Source organism: Empidonax traillii, unplaced genomic scaffold, assembly GCF_003031625.1.
Source record: "Empidonax traillii isolate 1590-97213 ecotype Southwest subspecies unplaced genomic scaffold, ASM303162v1 scaffold451:size1465578, whole genome shotgun sequence".
NCBI classification, from domain to species: Eukaryota; Metazoa; Chordata; class Aves; order Passeriformes; family Tyrannidae; genus Empidonax; species Empidonax traillii.
The window spans coordinates 1,417,771-1,437,321 of NW_020955644.1; the positions used below are offsets into that span (position 1 = coordinate 1,417,771).

The following is a 19,551-nucleotide window of genomic DNA, read 5'->3' on the forward strand; positions in this document are numbered from 1 at the left end:
CCCCCACCAGCCTCTCATTAGCAGACTCAGCTATCTCAGTCCCAGTCACAACCCTAAAAGAGACTTCAGCAGAGGTCAAGGCCAGCTCCAGAGCAGTGAATATCCTGGGCTGGCTCTGCTGGAGTGTACAAAATCCAAAGCCAGAGGAATCACAGCAGGCGCTGCAGATTAACTGAGCCAGGGAAGGCAAAGCTGCCCCTGCCCAGCGCCACAGGATGGTCCTGCCAGCCCTGATAGCAGCCGGGCTCCCCTGCTGCCCACGTGGAAAGAGTTCTCCTATCTGTTTGCGAGATCAGAACTTCAAGCTCCAGCGTTCTGCCTGACAGACGGACTTGAAAGCAACTCCTCCAAAAGCACTGCCAGGTTTCTCAAGCCTCAGAGGCCTCCTGCAGTCAGTGAGGGGCCCCCTTGTAATAAATCAAGGTGGGAGGTATAGTTTATCAAACAGGGTGTATCTATTGCTAAAATTACTAGACTAAGATGTACGCTAAACCTCAAGGGACTATGTACTAGTTATGTAAGAGACAAGATTGCCAAAGTTCTTAGAGTTACAAGGACAATCCATATAAGGAGGCAATCGCTATCAAGAACAAAAGGGCAAACAAAGGACACACGAGGAAGACGTCTTACTTCAGCCTCAACGACCACCAGAAGGCAGAAAAGACCCCTTAGTAACAGCCCAAGCATGCGCAAGAGTACTACCGCTACGTCAAGAAAATGGAACCAAGAAACCATAAAAAGGGACTTATTTCAATGCTTTGCGTGGCAGTTGGTGGGGCGGTGATCCCCCTGTCGCCCAGCGCTGCATTTGCTCATATTCCGCTTGCTATTTCTCAGCAATTAATAAATTTTAATTGGTACTTTGATCATTTGTGGTCGCAATTTATAACATCTGTTTGCGAGATCAGAACTTAAAGCTCCAGCGTTCTGCCTGACAGACGGACTTGAAAGCAACTCCTCCAAAAGCAATGCCAGGTTTCTCAAGCCTCAGAGGCCTCCTGCAGTCAGTCAGTGAGGGGCCCCCACACCATCACAGCCTCCAAGCCACCTCCAGACACATTGCCAGAGCTTGGGATGGAGGAAAAGGCCCTGAGCCAAGGAAAAAAAAAGGACAGGAGACTTACCCAGCACCCTTGGGCCACAGAGAGGCAAAAAAACAGCACCCAGGCAGCACCATGAGCAGCCCCAGGGGTTTGGGGTTGTTATAAGTAAAATGAAACTGAGTTGAAATATAGTGATAAAAATTTATTGAAGATTTATAGGAAAGGCAAATAAGCAAAACAACGCGCTGGGCGGCCGGGGAGACCCCTGCTCCACTCACGGCACGCAAGCTCAGTAAGCAAGAACAGTAACTTTTATTCCTTTATCAGTTCCCCTCCCAGAGTCATTTGTTGTTCTTCCATTGGATCTGAGTTTGCAGGTCTGGTTCTGGTTGGCTTCTCTGCAGGCCCGTTTCAGTTGCTAGGTGCTTTCTCTGGTTTTTTTTTAGTCCTTGAGGCCTAGTGTGTTTCTCCAGATGTCCATCTTGGATATTCTGTATCGTTTTGGTTCTTGACTCTTCAGTCCTTGTCCTTTCTTTGGTTACTTTATGCGTGCTGTGAGACAATAAGCTTTTTAGAAAAATAAGCTACAAAAATATTTACTTAGCAAGGCACAAGGGTTTGTCTTTCTAGCTTTAGAACTGCAAACTCCATGCTTTTCAGCTTACAATGCTGATAGATTAATGAACCATTCTACAACTTACAGTTTCTTACCCGTAACAGAACAGTGATTATAATGACATATATATATATAAGAATATAACATGCACTAGAGTTTAATGAGTAAGCTACTATTACTAATTTGATGAGTAAATTAAACCACTACTACTCATTACAGGGACCACCATCCTCACCTGGTAGGCTGGAAGTGAAAGCACAGGAAAACCGAGAAAGAGGCAGAGAAACCAGCGCCTGGTGCTGCTGATTCCCTGTTTACAGAGCAGCTGGAGCCCTGGGAGCCCCCCGTCCCTCCCCCTGGATCCGTGGAGCCAACACGGCCGGGCACGTCCCCACCCCGAGGGCAGCTCCTGCTCCCCACCCCGGGGGGCAAACACTGCTGGGGGGCTGCAGGGCTGGGGGGACAGCCAGCCCAGACCTCTGACACCCCACAGCCCGGGCTGGGCACCTGCCCGTCATTTCTGGGGTCCCCTCGCGATGGGGAGGATGCGCCCCCTCGGGCTCCCGGGTGGGTCAGCCCCTTCCACAGCCCCTCCTGACCCGGCCAGGGCAATCCCCGCAACCTGAGCCCTCCGTGGGGCGCGGGGCTCGCCCTGCCCGGCACGGGGCGATGCTGCGGGGCAGGAGGCGCCGGGCAGGAGCCGCCCCCTCGATCCCTCCCGACCTCCCTCCCCTGTCCCAGACCGGGCGGGCGGTCCTTTCACAGCTCCTTTCACTTTCGTTTCTCCCTGAACGAGCAGCTTCGGGTACGCCCAGCCCAGCCCAGCTCGGCTTAACCTGGCCCACGTCGGCACGGCTCGGCACAGCTCGGCTCGACCATGCCGCGGTTCAGCATGGCTGAGGCCAGGCAGTGGGGAGATCAGTTCGTGCAGTTCCTGCAGGACACGGGTCGGCAGCAGGAATGTGGCCGGGAAAATCTGCGGAGCATCTACAACGTGGAGTTCCGGGACAGGTGAGAGCCAGACCCGGGCAGCACCACTTGGGACGGTCCCTCTGGCCAGCAGTTCCCTTTTTTCCCCCTCGGCCAGCATTGCCCAATCCTCGGGCCAGCATCCTCAGTGCCTGGCCAGTGTCACCGATCCTCAGCAGCATCACTGGGCCCCCAAGCCCCTCCGTGTTGCCACAGCCCTGCTGGGATGATCCCAGCTCCGTGGAACCCCCAGCAGCTGCCTGGGCAAGGCCTTGGATACCCACTGCCCTGCACAGTGCCCACCTCACCCCACTGACCCCACTCACGCTGGCCCTTGTGCAACATCACCGCTGTTAATCATTGGCGAAGCCAGGGCTCGGGGCACTGTAGGGTTGCAGGGTGGGCCCCGGGGGGGCAGGAGGAGGTACGTGGGGAGTCATCGCTGCTGGGAGTGCAGTGGCTGTGCCTTGGAGGAGCCCCCATCTGCGCCAGCTCAGCCCTCTGGGTAGCATCTTCTGTCAAGGGTCTGGGGACAGGGAGAAGTCCCTGCCCTGCTGCTGCTTGAGCGCTGGCAGGGACGGGGACTGTGTGGGTGGCAGGGCCAGGCAGTGATGCCGTGGCACAGCTGGAACAGCCATGGCACAGCTGGAACAGCCATGGCACAGTGTGGAGTTGCTGGAGCAGCCTGCAGGGATCTAAGATTTGCCCGGGCCAGTGGAAAGCCCAAGTCCTTCTCCCTCTCCTGGCACTGAGAGCTCCCTCACTGCAGCCTCATTGTCCTGCTTCACCTCCCCTCCTGCCTCCCCCCAGCTGCCCGTGCCCCTGCCTGTGCCCCTACCAGGCTCTGTCCCTCACAAACCCTCTCCCTTGTCTCTGCAGGACTGACACAAAGACTCCCAGCTTCTCCCACACTTTGTATGCCCTGAGGCTGGCCCATCGGGCAGTGGTGCAGGGGCAAGTGGTGGAATTCAAGAAGGTAAGGGAAGGCCCCTGGCTGAGGCAGTGCCCACGGGGACCCCTGGCAGGACCCCGGGGCTGATGGTGGCTGCTCCCCGCAGATGAAGAGGCGGGTGGTGGTGGCAGATCAGTACCGGAGACCCAGGGCAAATGCACAGACAACACAGCCCACCTCTGGCTCGGGGAAGCAGCCCAGCTCCACTGCACAAACACCCCGGAGCAACACCCAGAAGCGGTATGACCCACAGCCCCCTGCCCTGGGCAGCCCCCAAACCCCCCCACCCCGGCGGGCAAAGCCTGACCCTCCCTGTCCACAGCGCCGAGCTCACCCGTGGGAAGCACGGCGTGGACATCGTCTCGAACTACGACGGGGGCGACGGGGAGATCCGCTTCCCGGTGACGCGGGGCCAGGCCAAGGTGATCCGTGTTACGGTGCGGAACGGCGGGGAGCAGGCGGTGACGCTGCGGCAGTTCCTGACACGCCACCAGTCCCCCGTGCTCTCCTTCAGCGACGAGCAAGGGGTGACACAGGGACAGTCTCTGGTGCTCCACCCAGGTAGGGTCCCCGTCCTGCCCCATGCCCTGCCCCGCTGGAGGGGCTGCAGGACCCAACGCCCCCCCGTTCGCCCCGCAGGTGGCACATACCCCATCCAGGTGCGGTGCCTCACCAAGAGCAACGGGCACTTCCCCGTCGTGCTGGTGTTCGAGTTCCTCAAGGAGCCGGACGAGCCCTTCAGCATCTTGCGCTACGTCGTTGCCATCGCCGAGAGCCAGCTGGCCAAGGACCTGGGGCCCTCGGCACCCTACAAGCCTTACCAGGACAGCCTCCAGCGCCCTGTCACCATCATCACCGACGAAGGCAACCGCCCTGACAGGTATGTGGCAGTCACCTGCTGCCGTCCTGAGCAGAGGGGCCCAGCCTGTTCTCTGGCCAGGACAAGGCTCCATTCCTTGGGACCCAGCTGTCTGGCCCCCCAGGAAAGGGCTTCCTCTCTGTGTGCTGGCTGGTGACAGCAGGCTGGGGACACTCTGCCTCTTGGGATGGTTGTGCCCCAGGGGAAGCCTGGCCCTGCAGTCCCTGCAGCTCTGCTGTCCCCTCCACCCAGCTCCCTGAAAAACGAACTGGAGAGGGAAATCCCTCTGGACACCTACCAGTACCCAAAGAAACTCAAGCACACGATCCTGCAAGGACCCGACACCAGTGACTGGACTGCCATGCAGTGAGTACTGAGGGCTGGGGGCAATGCCAAGGTGCCCTCCCAGAGCCAAGGTGCCTCTGGGACCCAGCGACATCCTTCCTTCTGCCCACAGCTCGCTGCTGGAAGCACCTCTGCAGGCTGACAACTACCAAAAGAAGTTCCAGCTACTGCTGAACCTGGAGGAGATCCAGATGGAGGTGGACATCCGGCGCTACGACATGCAGGACGTGACCATGGTGCAGGACAGGGACCTGCTGGTCCTCAAAGTGCGTAGGGGAATCTGGGGGGGGGTGAGTGGGGTGCTGGGGCTCCCGTGGGGGTCTTGGCATCACAGCAGCCGCTTGGCACAGGTGCCCGGCGTGGCCGAGAACCGTCCGTCTGTGCTGAGGGGGGATCACCTCTTTGTCCACCTGAGCAGCGAGCGGGACCGCTCCCAGCTCGTCCAGTACAAGGGCTACGTGCACAGCGTGGAGCTGGATAAGGTCAAGCTGGGCTTCTCCTCCAAGTGAGTGATGTCCAGCCTCAGCAGCCCCGCTCGGAGGTGCTGGAGGCCGGGAGAAGTTTGGGAAGGGCCGGGAGGGCACAGGGGGAGTGTCCCCCTGCCCTGCTCACACCGCTCCTTCCCAGGATGCTGAGTAAGTTTGTGAACAACCTCAAGTTCGACGTGACCTTCACCTTCAGCCGGCTGCCGCTGCGGGTCCAGCACCGGGCTGTTGCCCTGGCCATGTCCCACGGCTTGTCCAGCCTCCTCTTCCCCTCCGCCTCCTGCAACATGTCCCTTTTCCCAGGCCCCTTCCAGCCCCGGTGAGTCCCCGGTTCTGTGGGCTGGGAGGGTCCGAGGGGATGGAGGGGCAGGGACCCGGCAGCGCAGCCTCTGCTCCCGCTGCAGGTGGTTCGACCGCAAACTGCAGGCCAACAAGGAGCAGTGCAGGGCCGTGACCCACATCGTGACGGGGATGTCCCGGCCGGCCCCCTACCTCATCTTTGGCCCCCCTGGCACCGGCAAGACGGTCACTGTGGTGGAGGCCATCAAGCAGGTGAGCGGCCGGTGCCCGGGTCCAGCAACCGGGCATTGCTGCCCACCCTGGCTCGTGGGGCTCAGTGCTGTCACCTCCTCCTGCCACCCAGGTGTGGACGTGCTTCAAGGACGCCCGGATCTTGGCCTGTGCCCCTTCCAACAGCGCCGCAGACCTGCTGTGCCAGCGCCTCATCCCGCACATCGCCCCTCAGAACATCTACAGGCTCATCGCCAGCTCCAGGAACTACAGGGAGGTGCCCGCTGATATCAGGGTAGGTCCCTGGCCCTCCAGCCCGGCATCCTGCCAGCACAGCTGGGTTGGCAGCCCCCAGGAGAGCTGGAGCCCACCCAGTGCCTGCATTCCAGCCCTGCTGCAACTGGGATGACAAGCAGGGCGTCTACGTGTACCCGAGCAAGGAGTACCTGAAGCGCTACCGCATCCTCGTCACCACGCTGGTGCCAGCGGGAAGGTCAGAGGAGCTGGGATTGTCCCCAGTACCCCGGGGGGGAGGGAGTGCACCCAGGGGCTGCCTTGCAGCCAGGCTGTGAGGGCAGCCCCTCGGGGATTCAGCAGGGAGGGGTGCAGGAGGGCAGGCAGCAGGGGGGACCTCTCCTCTGCAGGAGGATGAGGATGCAAGGGAGGGGAGGAAGGATGGCCAGGTGGGGCAGGGGTGCTGAGGCAGCCTCATTCCACCTCTCCTTTAGGCTGGTGTCAGCCAACTTCCCCCCTGGGTTTTTCTCCCACGTCTTCATCGACGAGTGTGGCCACGCGGTAGAGCCCGAGAGTGTGGTCGCCATTGCCGGTGAGTGGTGCCCGGCTGCTGTCTGGGGGACCAGCATCTCTGCACGGCCCCAGGTCCCCCTTGTCCCTCACTGAGCTCTCCCTGTTCCCAGGGCTCCTGACTCCCATGGACAAGGAGACCAACCCCAACGGGGGGCAGCTGGTGCTGGCAGGGGACCCCAAGCAGCTGGGCCCTGTCCTGACTTCCCCGCAGGCCATGGAGCATGGCTTGGGTGAGTGGGGAGCGGGGTGGGAGCGCTGCCGGTGCCAGGGGGGCCGAGCAGCCACACAGGGAGCCATGGGATCTCACTGGCACAGGCACCTCACTGCTGGAGAGGCTGATGCTGCACAACCCCCTGTACCAGAAGTCCAGCGAAGGATACGACCCACAGTTTGTCACCAAACTGCTCTGCAACTACAGGTGGGGACAGGGGTGGTGCAGGCAGGGGTGGGGCTGCTCTGTGACCACAGCCCCGTCCAGGATCTGTGCGTGTGCCCCAGCTGGTGTGGGAGATGGGAGTGCAGCTGCTGTCCTGGGTGCACAGCGCCTGGGAGGGTGCTGGGGCCACGTGGCACCCGCCCTGGTCACCATTCTGCCTCTTCCAGGTCCCACGAGGCCATCCTCAGGATCCCCAACGAGCTCTTCTACGACAGCGAGCTGAAGGCGTGCGAGGGTGACGGGCTGGATGTCCGGAATTTCTATTGCAACTGGGAGGAACTTCCCAAAAAAGTGAGGGGTGAAGCAGGGAGGGGGCTAGGGGAAGCCCCGAGGTGCAGGCAGAGCAGAGATCAACGTTTTCCATCCCCAGGGCTTCCCCATAATCTTCCACGGGGTCTGTGGGGAAGACCAGAGAGAGGAGAAGAGCCCCTCGTTCTTCAACACGTCCGAAATCGAGGTGGTGGTCGACTATCTCAAGAAGCTGCTGCAGAGCCAGGGCAAGAAGGGCTGTCCCACTGTGTCCCCCAAGGAGATCGGCATCATCTCTCCCTACAGGAAGCAGGTGAGGGGCACAGCTCTGCAGGCAGGCCACGGGCACAGACCTCCCCTGGGGACACTGGAAGGGATGGGCAGCCCCGGGGCTGACACACAGGAATGGCTCTGTGGTGGATGGACTTTGCCACGTGCGCTCCCCCCCAGGTGGAAAAGATTCGGAAAGCCATCACCTCCCTGGACCCCGTCCTGAAGAAGCTGGCGGATATCAGCCAGCTGAAGGTAAGCCCTGGCCGTGGAGAGGAGCCCACCCTGCTGCAGGAGGAGGCAGCCCCGCCAGCCCCAAGCTGGGGGTGCTCCCAGCCCCTCACCTGCTCTCTCCCTGCCCCAGGTGGGCTCCGTGGAGCAGTTCCAGGGCCAGGAGCGGCGCGTCATCCTCATCTCCACCGTGCGCAGCTTCAGCACGAACCTGCGGTTCGACGAGACCTTCAGGCTGGGCTTCCTCAAGAACCCCAAGGTACTTCACTGCCCCGAGCAGACCCTTCTCCCCTCCTGGTTCAGGCAGGCAGGCAGGCAGGCAGGGCTGCTCCAGGGGCTTGGTGCCACAGCAGAGCTGCCTGCAGCGAGCCAGGGCTGAGGGGGGGCAGTGAGAGGTGCTGCAGCCAGGTAACACCCCCTCGGCCTGTCCCCTTCAGAGGCTCAACGTGGCCCTCACCAGGGCCAAGGCTCTTCTGATCGTGGTGGGCAACCCGACCGTGCTCAGCGAGGACGAGCACTGGAACAGGTGAGCTGTTCCTGGCCCCTGCCGCAGATTCTTGTCACCAGTGCCTGCTCTCCCCTGCTGCTGGCAACACACCAGTGCTGGGGAGCAGCAAGGCCAGTGCCACCTCCTGCCCACCCTCCCCTGGCTCTGTGCCCGCAGGTTCCTCACATACTGCAAAGAGGAGGGTGGCTATACAGGATACCTCTCTGAGGATGAGGGCACAGGCCAGGACAGACTCATTGACGGCCTCCAGGGGCTGCGGATCAACAATTAACACCCAGGTGAGCAGGGCTGGGAGCTGCCAGTGCCCTGGGGCACCAGCACAGCCAGGGTTAGGGTTAGAGGCACTGGGAGGCTTCTCCTGCCCCCAATGTGATTTCGGACGGGTCCTCACTTAGGGGTTGCCTGTCCCTATCCCCAGCTCAGGGGCCAGTTCTGCCATGAGGTTTCTCTGCAAGAAACCCACGTGGGAAAGGAGGAGAAGGCCAGTGAAGCTCCATCCCCCTCAGCCTGTCCCCTGGCCTGCAGCAGCCCTTGCACTCCCCCTGCTTCCGTGCCTCCCTGCAGAGCTGGGGCTGAACCCACCGGACCAGAGGTTACTGCTGAGCCTTTTCTGGCAGTCAGGAGCCCTGGCACAGACCACAGAGCAACCCCCTCCCCTTACAGAGCGGGACCACCCCAGGACTGGACTGGGACCATTCTCCATTTTAACCAGTTTTTGACACAGCTGTGGCAAAACAATTCTCTGTGACTGGTCTCACTGTTCAGCCTCCAAAGAGCATCACTGGGTGCACAGGGGAGCCCAGTGCTGCTGTGGTGGGTGACTGGGGCAGGCAGGGACCTGGCCAGGCACAGAGTGGCTCAGCTCCTAACTGGGCAGCTGCCTGGCTTGAGAGCTGGCATGGCTGTGCAGGCACTTTGTTTCCCTGGAATAAATATTTAGAGAAAAACAGTCTCTTGAGTCTGGGGCTCTGCCACAACGATGGGGCTGCTGGAGCAGGGACAGCATTGCTGCAGCCCTGTCCTGATCTGCTCCAAAGCCAGGATGGCTCCAGCAGGGACAGCAGTGCCCATCATCCGGGGACTGGGTACAGCTGGGAAAGCTCCTGCCCAGCCCTTCCCACATAAGCTGCTTCCTGGCTCTCACCCAAGCTCATTGTGCTGAGCCCTGATGCTGTTGCAGCAGCAGCCAGAGCAAGAGGAGCTGTGGGACGAGCAGGTCCCCACCCTGCAGCACGTGGCCTCTGTCCCCAGGCAGGAGGCTGGAGCAGCGAGGGGCTCAAAGGAGAGCCGGAAGGATGCCACGCAAGCAGGGTTCCAATTACTAAAATACCAGTTTGCATTTATTCTCCCAATTACACAGTTCAGCTTACTGGTGCCAAGTCCATGACCGAGGCAGACTCGAAGGCGGCGATACCGGCAGGGCTGGGCACACATCCCGGGAGCAGAGCGCTCCTGGCAGCAGCTGAGCCCGGCTCTGCTCACAGTCGGGGCTAAAGCTGCCCAGGCAAGTCTGTCTAACACTGGTGTGTGCTGCCTGCACGGCCTGGGGGAGCAGGCAGAGCACCCCGAGGGCCCAGCACACCCCGCGCACGAGCCGTGGGCACCTCCCGCTTCTGCAGCCCCCGCCCGGAGCTGGGGAGGGAGGGTGAACACCACAGCAATCCCCACGGGAAAGGCAAAACCAGGGAAATCAGTACAAAACAGGGCGGCACGGGGAGCGACACGGACACCCGGCCCTCGGAGAGCGGCGGGTGCTGAAGGCACTGGCCCCTCGTGGCCGCGGAATCCCGCAGGGACACCCCGCGGGCGCGGGTGGCAGCTCTGGTGCAGAGGGTTCAGGGCAGGTACCGGCACCTCGAGGTCCCACTCGGGGCTGCCAGTGCTCCCTCCCCGGGCAGGGCAGGCAGTGCTGGTGCAGGGGCCGGGGGGTGCTGCTCAGAGCAGCGGGCAGGCTCTGCGCTTCTTGTTCTTGCGGACCTGCAGGCCGGCCCGGGTGGCCATCTCGAACACCTCCCGCACCCCTTCCTTCGTCTTGGCCGAGCACTCCAGGTAGCCGAAGGCGTTGATCCTGTTGGCCATGTCCCTCCCCTCCTCCGGCTTCACTGGCTCCTAGCAAGCAGGAAAAAAAGAGGGGTTTGGAAACGTTGCCAGGGCACAGCAGCGACTGCCCTTGGGCAGAGGTGGCGGGACCCGGGGCTGCCCCCACCTGCTTCATCTTGGCCAGCTCCCGCCGCGTGTGCTCGTCGTTCCGCAGGTCCTTCTTGTTCCCCACCAGGATGATGGGCACGTTGGGGCAGAAGTGCTTCACCTCCGGCGTCCACTTCTCAGGGATGTTCTCTGCAACCAGCACAAGAGGGACCCCACGAGTTGAGGGGCTGCTCTTCCCCAGCCTCCCCGCAGGGACCAGCCCCAGGCTTTTTGCTACAGAAAGCAGGGAGAGTTCCCTCACAGCATCCTCCTCTCCCACCACCTCCACCCAGCCAGCAAGTTCCCAGCATTTCCCTGGAGTGCACACAAAGCCAGGGGATGAAGGGGAAGCTCTGGCATCCCCGAGAGGCAGAATAGAGGCTTCCTGGACCATGAGGGGGTTCAGTAGCAGCACCCAGTCCTGTGGGAGCCCCAGGTCTCCCCTCACTCCCTGGTCCCTACCGAGGCTGTCCGGGCTGTCGATAGAAAAGCACATGAGGATAACGTCGGTGTCTGGGTACGAGAGGGGCCTCAGCCTGTCATAGTCCTCCTGTCCCGCTGTGTCCCACAGGGCCAGCTCCACCTGGGAGGGGAGAGGGATAATGGGGTCAGCAGCTCTGCAGGCCAGGAGTGACAGATTTATAGCTGTGGGTCTTCCTCAAAACCAGGGCAGGTTCAGGGTGACCCAGGAAGGCAGGAGCCACACAGACCAGCCCCGGTGGCAGCACTGGGCGGTGGCACTGCCAGCGTGGGACCGTGGGAGCACAGGGACAGGGATGATGATGGCTCTTACCTGCTTCCCATCTACCTCTATGTCAGCAATGTAGTTCTCGAACACGGTGGGCACGTAGACCTCGGGGAACTGGTCCTTGCTGAACACGATCAGCAGACACGTCTTCCCGCAGGCACCGTCTCCCACGATCACCAGCTTCTTCCTGATGGCTGCCATCGCTGTGGGGACAGGAGCAGGGCAGTGGGGCAGAGCAGCACAGGCAGGCCACGCTCCCAGCTCCCCCGAGTCCTGTGCATGATGGCCAGGGAGGTACCAGACACAGACACCTGGGGCACATCCCGCTGGGAACAGCCAGTGATGGCCAGGGCGGAGGCTTCCCCAGCCCCCCACCAGCTCCTGCACACATCAGCTCATGGGCACTGCAAGAACTGGCCTGACCGGAACCATCTACACCCAGCACTGCTGCTGTGGCTGGGAGAAGTGTTCCAGTGATGTCCCAGCCGTGCCAGTGCTGGTGACTTCACACAGGGACCTCGTGCGAGGTGACAGACTGCTCTGCCCTACCCACCCCCCCTGCCATCCAACCCTCCCTGGCCTTTGCTGTGCTGCCACCCAGGTAAACGGGATTTTAAGACAACCCCCCTGAGTGCCACCAACACGCTGGGTTTATTTCAGATTATAAATTCCTCAGGGCAGAAACCCTGCTCCAGGTCTCCCCAGGGCGCGGCTCCCAAATAATCCGATCAGCAGCTGCAACGCGCCAGGCTGAGCTCCTGGAGGTCCAGGCAAGCAGGACCCGTGTGCCTGGCACCCAGCACCAGGCTGGCCCCATCCCAGCCTGCCTGACAAAGGAGCCTTTGCCACGGAACCCAGAGAGCCGACGCTGGCACCGGCAGCGGGAGAAGCTGCCAGGCATCCCCTCGGCAAACGCGGGCAAAACCCAGGCAAAGAGGGTGGCTTTCTGCCCCCAGGGAAAAGGATGCAGCCCTGCAAGGAAAGCCATGCCTTTGCATCCCTCAGTTTCAAAGGGGGATTACAGGGGAGCCTGGGAATCACCCAGGACAATGGCACAAAACACCAGCAGCATCTGAATGAGGCATGAGAAAATCAGCCGTGGTGGGATCACATCCCTCCCAGCCTGGGGACCAGAAACCTCTTTCCCATCCCCAGCTTCCCAGACGCCTCAGTTCCAAGAGCCTGACCCACTCCTTAAGTGCCTTTGGCACATCACCAGCTCCCTGTCCCTGAAGAGACCCCGGGAATGATGAGAGCTGACAGCTCAGGGTTTAATCCCTCAAAATTCACACTGCTCTGGGGGAAATTACAGGTGGCCAGAAAATTGTTCCTGAAGGCAGGGACATGCCACATCCCCCCATCAGCCCTGTCCCTCTCCACAACCCCTGCCTGAGCGGCAGGATGGGAAGGGTTTGGGATTCTGAGAGCCTTTGGGAAGGTTCAGGGGAAATACCCCGGGGGGAAGGCCACACACACCGATGCTGCTGTGTGGAACTGCAAGTGGATCACACTGGGATCACCCCAGGATCACGCTGGGATCACCCTGGGAAGGCCAAGACATCACAAGCCTGGCATTTAACCAGGGCACTGAGCTGAGCCTGGCAGGTCACCCCTGGCACACGAGCCCTGGGGACCGCCCCAGTCTCACAAATCAAACTGCCCAATGGTTTGGGCGAAAGAGAGACAGTTTTCACCCAAATCCAGGCCAGGCCCTGCTGGTAGCCGTGGATCTTTGCAGATTCCAGGCACTTTTGGCTCACAAGCCAAAAGGCAGGAATGGTTTGTGGCTGCTGAGTGCTGTGAGCTGTTAATAGAAATCGTAGGCTGGCACTTGTAAGGTGAGAAGAGAGAGGATCAAGGGCTGCATCCGGCAGGATCCAGCACTCCTCAGCCAGGAGCCTGGGGGTCAGGCACACATCCCAGTGGAGCAGCACGTCCACAGAAAGTGCAACAGTGAAGCTGGAGAAAAAAAAATAAAGGTGCCCCAAAGGGTCCCTTTTAGGGAGCAGGGGGCACTTTTTAGGGAGGCAGGGGCTGAACATGGAGGGTGAACAGCTCCTATCCCTATTCCTCATGCCCTCCTGCTCCTGCCTGTGCCAGCTGGGCCAGGGACACCCACTGTCCCAGCAGGGGCAACCAGCCAGGAGCTCATCCCAAGGAGACACAGAGTTTGTGCTATGGAGGCAGACACAAGGGCTGGAGGAGTCTGCTGGCTCCTGCCCACTTGAGGAGGACAAAATAACCCTGGGGACACAGAAATTCATCATCCTTAGAATCACAGAATCATTAAGGTTGGAAAAGACCTCCAAGATCATCAAGCGCAACCCTTGTTGCAAACCATCTTTCTCCTCAGACCAAAGGCTCATCCTCCCTCCAAGCAGCACGTCCAGAGCAGGAGAAAAGGAGAGCTCAGGGGCAAAAAAGTCTGTTTACTCAGACATGAAGCTCCTTTGCCTGCAGCAAAACACGACTTGCTGCTTTTCGACTCCTTATCTCCAAGAGGGACGGAGGAGGAACAGCAGTTTGGGCTGTGCCATTATCTCACCCACGCCACAGCACAGACCACACATCTGCAGCAGGAGGGGCAGCACATGCCCAAGGAGAACAAACACCCGCTCCCAGACGGACACCACAACCTGCCCATGCTCGCTCTGCACAGATGGAAACCAAAACCAACCAGAGTGGCACCACCCCTGCCCAAATGCTGCCCTGCCCACACACTGCCTGGCCAGGGGGACCTCAGGGGCTCCAAACTGAGCAGAGCCACTGCACCCAGAGCTCCTTCCCACGGCCTCCCTCGCCCTCCCTGACCCGGGACGGCTCCGGCCCCGGCGGCTCCCGAGCCCGGCGCGATGCCGAGCGGTGACTCAGAGGGCAGAGGTACCGTCCCCACCCAAAATCTCAGCACAATTCATTCCATTACTCACGAGAGCCGTCCAGAAATAGCCCATTGCTAATCCAGGGCTGGCGTGCAGGGGCGAGCGGGGCAAGGAGGGCTGTGAGCCCCCTCGGCTGGGTGCCCCCATCCATGCCCTGGAGCCGGCACGACACCAGCACCACATGCCAGCAGCTCTCTGCTCCGGGAGAGATGAGCTCCTCTGCCAGGGGATGCTCTGCTGCTCAGCAGGAGGGGGCCAGTCCCTGGGACGAGGAGTCTGGTGCAAAGGCTTTTGTGCTGTTCCCACACAGTGAACAGATAAAGGAGTAGTAAATGTGAAGACAATTGCACGAAGACAAAACAAGGCAATCCCAAGCACAAGTGCAGGAGAAATGGATGGAGAGCAGCCCTGAGGAGAAGGACTTGGGGGTGCTGGTGGATGAGAAGCTCAACAGGACCCAGAAATGCCTGATCTCACACTGTGGGCAGCAGGGGAGAGCGGGATTCTGTTCCTCTGCCCATCTGCAGAGCTGCCTCCAGCTCTGGGGAACAACAGCACAAGGATGTGGAGCTGTTGGAGTGAATCCAGAGGAGGGCACAGAGATACCCCAAGGGCTGGAGCCCCTCTGCTCTGGAGTCAGGCTGGGAGAGCTGGGGATGTTCACTCAGAGAAGAGGAGGCTCCAGGGAGACCTCAGAGCCCCTTTCAGTGCCTAAAGAGGCTCCAGCTGGAGAGGGATTGGGGACATGGCATGGCTGAAGTACAAGGGGGAATGGCTTCCCATTGCCAGAGGGCAGGGTTAGATGGGATACTGGGAAAAAATTCTCCCCTGTTGAAGGTGGTGAGGCCCTGGTTGCCCAGAGAAGCTGTGGCTGCTCCATCCCTGGGAGTGTCCAAGGCCAGGTTGGACGGGGCTTGGAGCAACCTGAGCTAGTGGAAGGTGTCCCTGCCCACAGCAGGGGGCAGGATGGGATGAGCTTTAAGGTCTGTTCCAACACAAACTGTTGTGTGATTCAATGACAATCTGAGGACAGCTTTAGTACAACTGCCATCAGGCCAAATAATTAAAAGCACACAGTGACCCACAACAAGCCGTGGAAATTCAGATTTTAAACTCTGCCAAGTGCCCAAAACCACCCCTGAGTTACAGCCAAGGCTGCCCAGCCACGCTGGCAACCCAACCCAGCCCAGCAGCACCCTCGGGGCCCCACTGGAGATGCCTCCTGCTCAGCCATGGAGACAACAAAAGGGAGCAGCCACCGTGTGCTGGCATCTCCTCCTCCTGCCAAACCCCTCAGGGCCCCTGTGCCCATCCCTGCACCCTCTGCTGTGGGCAGGCTGGGGCCAGGCCAGGGTGGCTGTGGGTTTAGTCTGTGCCATTGCTGCCAGCACCAGCCTAATCCTGAGCCAAAGAGCTGCAACGTGACCCCAAATTGCTCTGCTCTACTTTCCAAGCAGCTATTCTAAAGCCATCACCATAAAATCAGCCAGGCTCCAGGGCAGCCCTTGTGTTATTTATTGGCCTCTCCCAGCTTCGTGCCTCAAAATGTGAAGTTCCTGCTGAGCAGGAAATGGGGAATTCCTCTGGCAGCAGGATGTGTCCATCACCCAGTGCCTGCTAAAGGAGCTCAGGAATCACAGGGAAAGATGTTATGGCTTTGAAGGACTCCAACCAGGGACAGAAATCTTTCAACAAACCTCCAGAGCCGGCCTTGAGTTCCCAGAGGTAACAGAAGGGTTTTGTTCTACTGCAGAAATTCCCAAGCGCTGCTGACGGCCCCACCCCGGCCAGACCTGTCCCACCAGGAATCACAGCCCTGGCTGGAGGCACATCCCGAGGCCTGGGCAGGGCTGGGGGGGACAGAGCTGTGCTGGGAGCAGCCCCTTGGCAGGGACAGCCCCAGTGTTGCCAACAGGACAGGGCCAGCTCCCCACAGCCCCCAGACCCGGCCAACACCCCTCTCCAGACAAACCCTGCTCAGCCAGGAGAGTGGAGCCAGGAGGAGGGCGAGGCCTTTGGGCAGTGCTTGTGCAGCCACCAGCATTGCCCCCAGGTTGCTTTTTGGCCAGAGATGGGAGAACAGACCAGGGGCTCATGTTCCTGCCTTGCAGAGCTGCCACCAAGCATCTCCTTTCTCTTCTGCCCCAGCAACTCTGGCTGCTCCCCTTGGATGGGAGGTTCAGGGAACGCCCAGCCCGTGGCACAAAGCCCCATCACCCCAATGCCACACCGCACCACAACTGCAGAAGGAAAACCACCTCTCTGACCAGCCCAAGATATTCCTGGTCTTGCTGTGCCTTCAGCTCTGCTAAACTTTTCATCAGTTTAAACAAATAAAAGCACCCAAGTGCTGGGTTGGAGTGATTTGACTCTTGTTTAGGACTGAGCTGGGTGAACACAGCACAGACTAGATTACGAGACAAGGCTCACAACTGGATTTCCAAACCACACACCTTCAGTTCAGGCTGTGCTGCTGTGAACAGACAGGACCCTCAGCAGCTCCCAGCACCCAGAGGGAACACAGGAAAAGTTTCCTCCCCAGCACAGCCAAGGACAGGCTGTCTGCACTTCTAAACACGCCCGTGTGTGTGCATAGAGCTGCTGCGAGCGCCAGGGGAGGGCACCTCGGGACAGGACCCTGAGAGGTGCCAGCAGGCAAACAAGAGTCACTTTGGCCAGTTCCAGGCCACCGTGGGCACTGCCACAGCCCCTGGGATGGGGTACTGGTGGGGAACCCCCTCCAGAATCCCCCTGGGAGCAGCTCCTGCTCCACCAACAGCTCACAGCTCCGACCAGCACAGTGACAGCCACAGCTGTCTCCAAGGTAAAGTCACGGGAAGGGGACTGGAGGTGTTTGGGGACAGGATGACAGCAGCACACAGACCACTGGCACACATGCTCTGTTGGGTTGTTTCACAACAGAAAAGGCTTTAGCTGGCTGGACTCACCGGTGCAGTGAGAAGGTGAGTAAATTTCCAAATTAAAACCCGACAGGAATGGCCCCCGAGGGGAATTTCATTTGCTGAGACACCTAAACCATGGCCAAGGTAGCACAGGACAAGTGTCCTGGCCAGTGTCACAGCGACCAGAGGGACTCTTACACAGAATCATTAAGGTTAAAAAGCAGAGAGAAGTCCCCAAAAGGGCTGGAAGCAAAGAGCAACGCCAGACACAGCGGGCAGGGCAGAGCTCAGGCTCCCGGGCAGATCCCAGCCCGAGCCGATCCAAGTGGCGCTCATTTTGGCACAGCAGCATCTGCAGTTTCACACCCACCCAGCCCCCAGTTTGTGCAGCACGGGCCAGCCCCCAGAAGGCCAAGAGCCATCACTGACACCCAGAGCACACCCACACCCAGCAGCGCCCGTTGCTCCGAGCCTCCCATCCCGCCTGCCATCCCGCCTGCCTCCGCTGCCAGAACTGCCCGGCGCCGAGGAAAATGTCTGTATTTACCACTGGGAGAGCTGCCTGAAACCTTCCTCAGACCTCTGGACTTCCCCTATCCAAACGACGAGCGACCATCAAAACAGGAGCTCAACTCAGTGTTCAACTTTAGACCTTACAGACCTCACCCACTTTTTTTTTTTATTTTTTATTTTTTTTGGAGGGGTAGGGAGCTATTCTGTGGGCATGACCAGGCAGGCTGGGCTTTACCACACGCTCCAGTGGCCAAGGGCAGCTGTCTGGACCCAGACCCGGAGCAGGGCGCTAAACCCCACACAAAAACCATCCACAAGCAAAACAGAGAAAGGGACTTGCAACAGGAGAATTCGAAAGCCTAAAGCAAGGGGAAAGCTTTTCCCTCTGTGCTGCCTGCCCCTTACCTCCTTTTCCAAAGGACATCATGCCATGTTCTTATTTTACCTCCCGTGGAAGCCACAGGCCTTCCCAGCCTCACGGCAGGACAAGTGTCTTGTGGGAAGCTCCAAACAACACGCCACAATCTCAGGGGGGCCCATTCAAGGCCTGACTGCCCCAGCGCTGATCAATATTTGCTAATACATTCCTTACTTTTCATGTCAATGCGCCTCTCCAGTGCAAACGGCAAGTTGGGAGGTGAGCCCGGCGAAACGCTCCCGACAACCTGTTGGAAGACAGTGACTTGGCTTATTTTCCACTTAAGCGTTTCCCTGGAGGAGCTGTAGCTGTTAGGAACACGGATTCGGGTTAAAACCTCGCTCAGGCTCTACCTGGGCTGCTCGGGAGGGCAGGAGGAGGAGGTGGTGAACTTAAACTGAAACTGCCTGGACACCAAAAAGGACTTGGCGAAATAGAAACAAAATGCAAAGCGGCCTCGGTGACACACACAGCCAGCCAAACCGCTACCTCCCGGCTCCAGTTTCCTGACAGGAACACTTTCCCAGGGATGTGAGCTCGGGGGGAAGAGGGGGAGCTCAGCCGGGCCCCTGCTCCCAGCCCACCCCACCCCACGCAGATGCAGCCCGGGGGATCGCTCTGCCGCTCCCACGGGGGTGTTGAGAGGCTGAGGCTGGATTTGGGGGGGGGGGGGGGATTGGCGACCGCTGGGAGACTTGGCTGCCAGACTTTCAGTGCTGGAAAGGGCCGCGCAGTCATGCTTTTGGAATGCTCCCCTGCTCCGAAGACATTACACAATTATTTCCCCTCCCCGCAAGCCCCCCTAATATAAATGTTTAAGAATGAGCTCAGCAGCGAGCAAAGGGAACTTTTTTCCTTTTTCTGAAGAAAACACAGAGCGGTAGCTCCGTGACAAGGCCGTGCATGGGGACACTGCTGGAGCAGGGGCTGCGGGGAGGGATGTGGGATGTGGCAGCAGCCCCGGGGCTCTCACCCTGGGTCAGTCGCTGCCTGGGGGGGCAACCTCAAGTTGGGACCCACGGCCCAAGGCCACCCTCCAGGGCCAACCCGCAGAGCCCGAAGTACAGCTGACCCATCCCTGCCCACACCCAGGGCCCCCCGCCCCATCCCGGGCACACCCACCCCGCCCTGTCCCGCTGCACCCCACCCAGCCCGGCTGGGGCATCCACCCCTATGCCCCGCTCCCCCAGCAGCGCCCGGACCGCACCCAGCACTGACCCCACACCCCACCAGTGACTCCGTACCTCCATATCCCACTAGTACCCCTAGATCTCAATTTCCCCAAAACCCCACCAGTAGCCCCAAAACTCAGCTCCTCCAGCCTCAGCCAGTAACCCAGACCCCATCACTGCCAATAATTCCACACCCCGGTTCCCCTACACCGGAGCTCTGCCCCCACTTATTACCAATATCCCCGCACCTCACCAGCATCCCCACTCCCCAGTTGCCCCCCCCCGGGACGCACCCCATCCCCCCGCACCCCCATCAGTGCCCTCGCCGCTCCGCTCCCCCGCACCTCTCTCCGCCGCTGCCCCGTCCTGCTCCCGGTGTCTGTCCCAGCTCCCGCTCCCTTCCCGGCTCCTCCGATCAGCGCCGGGCACCGCCCCGTCCGGGGCCGCCCGC

At 60.2% G+C, this 19,551-nt stretch overlaps 2 protein-coding genes across 5 annotated transcripts; one reads left to right on the forward strand and one right to left on the reverse strand.

Annotated features, from left to right (window-relative positions):
• Positions 1-2,461: 2,461 nt before the first annotated feature.
• On the forward strand, positions 2,462-9,415 carry MOV10 (Mov10 RISC complex RNA helicase). 2 transcript variants are annotated; one of them, XM_027895162.1, is made up of 22 exons: positions 2,462-2,670; positions 3,508-3,604; positions 3,687-3,820; positions 3,903-4,141; positions 4,220-4,460; positions 4,692-4,803; positions 4,895-5,050; positions 5,135-5,289; positions 5,412-5,588; positions 5,674-5,821; positions 5,913-6,074; positions 6,169-6,272; positions 6,508-6,605; positions 6,697-6,816; positions 6,902-7,004; positions 7,190-7,313; positions 7,393-7,584; positions 7,722-7,796; positions 7,906-8,031; positions 8,210-8,298; positions 8,437-8,558; positions 8,735-9,415. In XM_027895162.1, the coding sequence occupies exons 1-21, from the start codon at positions 2,537-2,539 to the stop codon at positions 8,549-8,551; spliced, it is 2,901 nt and encodes a 966-aa protein (XP_027750963.1). In that variant the 5' UTR covers positions 2,462-2,536; the 3' UTR covers positions 8,552-8,558; positions 8,735-9,415. The 2 variants fall into 2 exon arrangements, with proteins under 2 accessions (XP_027750963.1, XP_027750964.1); XM_027895163.1 differs by having other exon boundaries at positions 7,190-7,310; positions 7,390-7,584.
• A 180-nt stretch (positions 9,416-9,595) lies between these two features.
• On the reverse strand, positions 9,596-19,551 carry RHOC (ras homolog family member C). Of its 3 annotated transcripts, none has more exons than XM_027895166.1 (6): positions 19,445-19,551; positions 17,916-18,175; positions 11,261-11,418; positions 10,930-11,050; positions 10,487-10,617; positions 9,596-10,389 (listed from the first exon to the last, which is right to left on the reverse strand). In XM_027895166.1, exons 2-6 carry the CDS (start codon positions 17,935-17,937, stop codon positions 10,216-10,218), a joined length of 606 nt encoding a protein of 201 aa, XP_027750967.1. In that variant the 5' UTR covers positions 17,938-18,175; positions 19,445-19,551; the 3' UTR covers positions 9,596-10,215. The 3 variants fall into 3 exon arrangements, with proteins under 3 accessions (XP_027750967.1, XP_027750968.1, XP_027750969.1); XM_027895167.1 differs by having other exon boundaries at positions 18,103-18,175; positions 19,445-19,545; XM_027895168.1 differs by lacking the exon at positions 17,916-18,175 and having other exon boundaries at positions 19,445-19,495.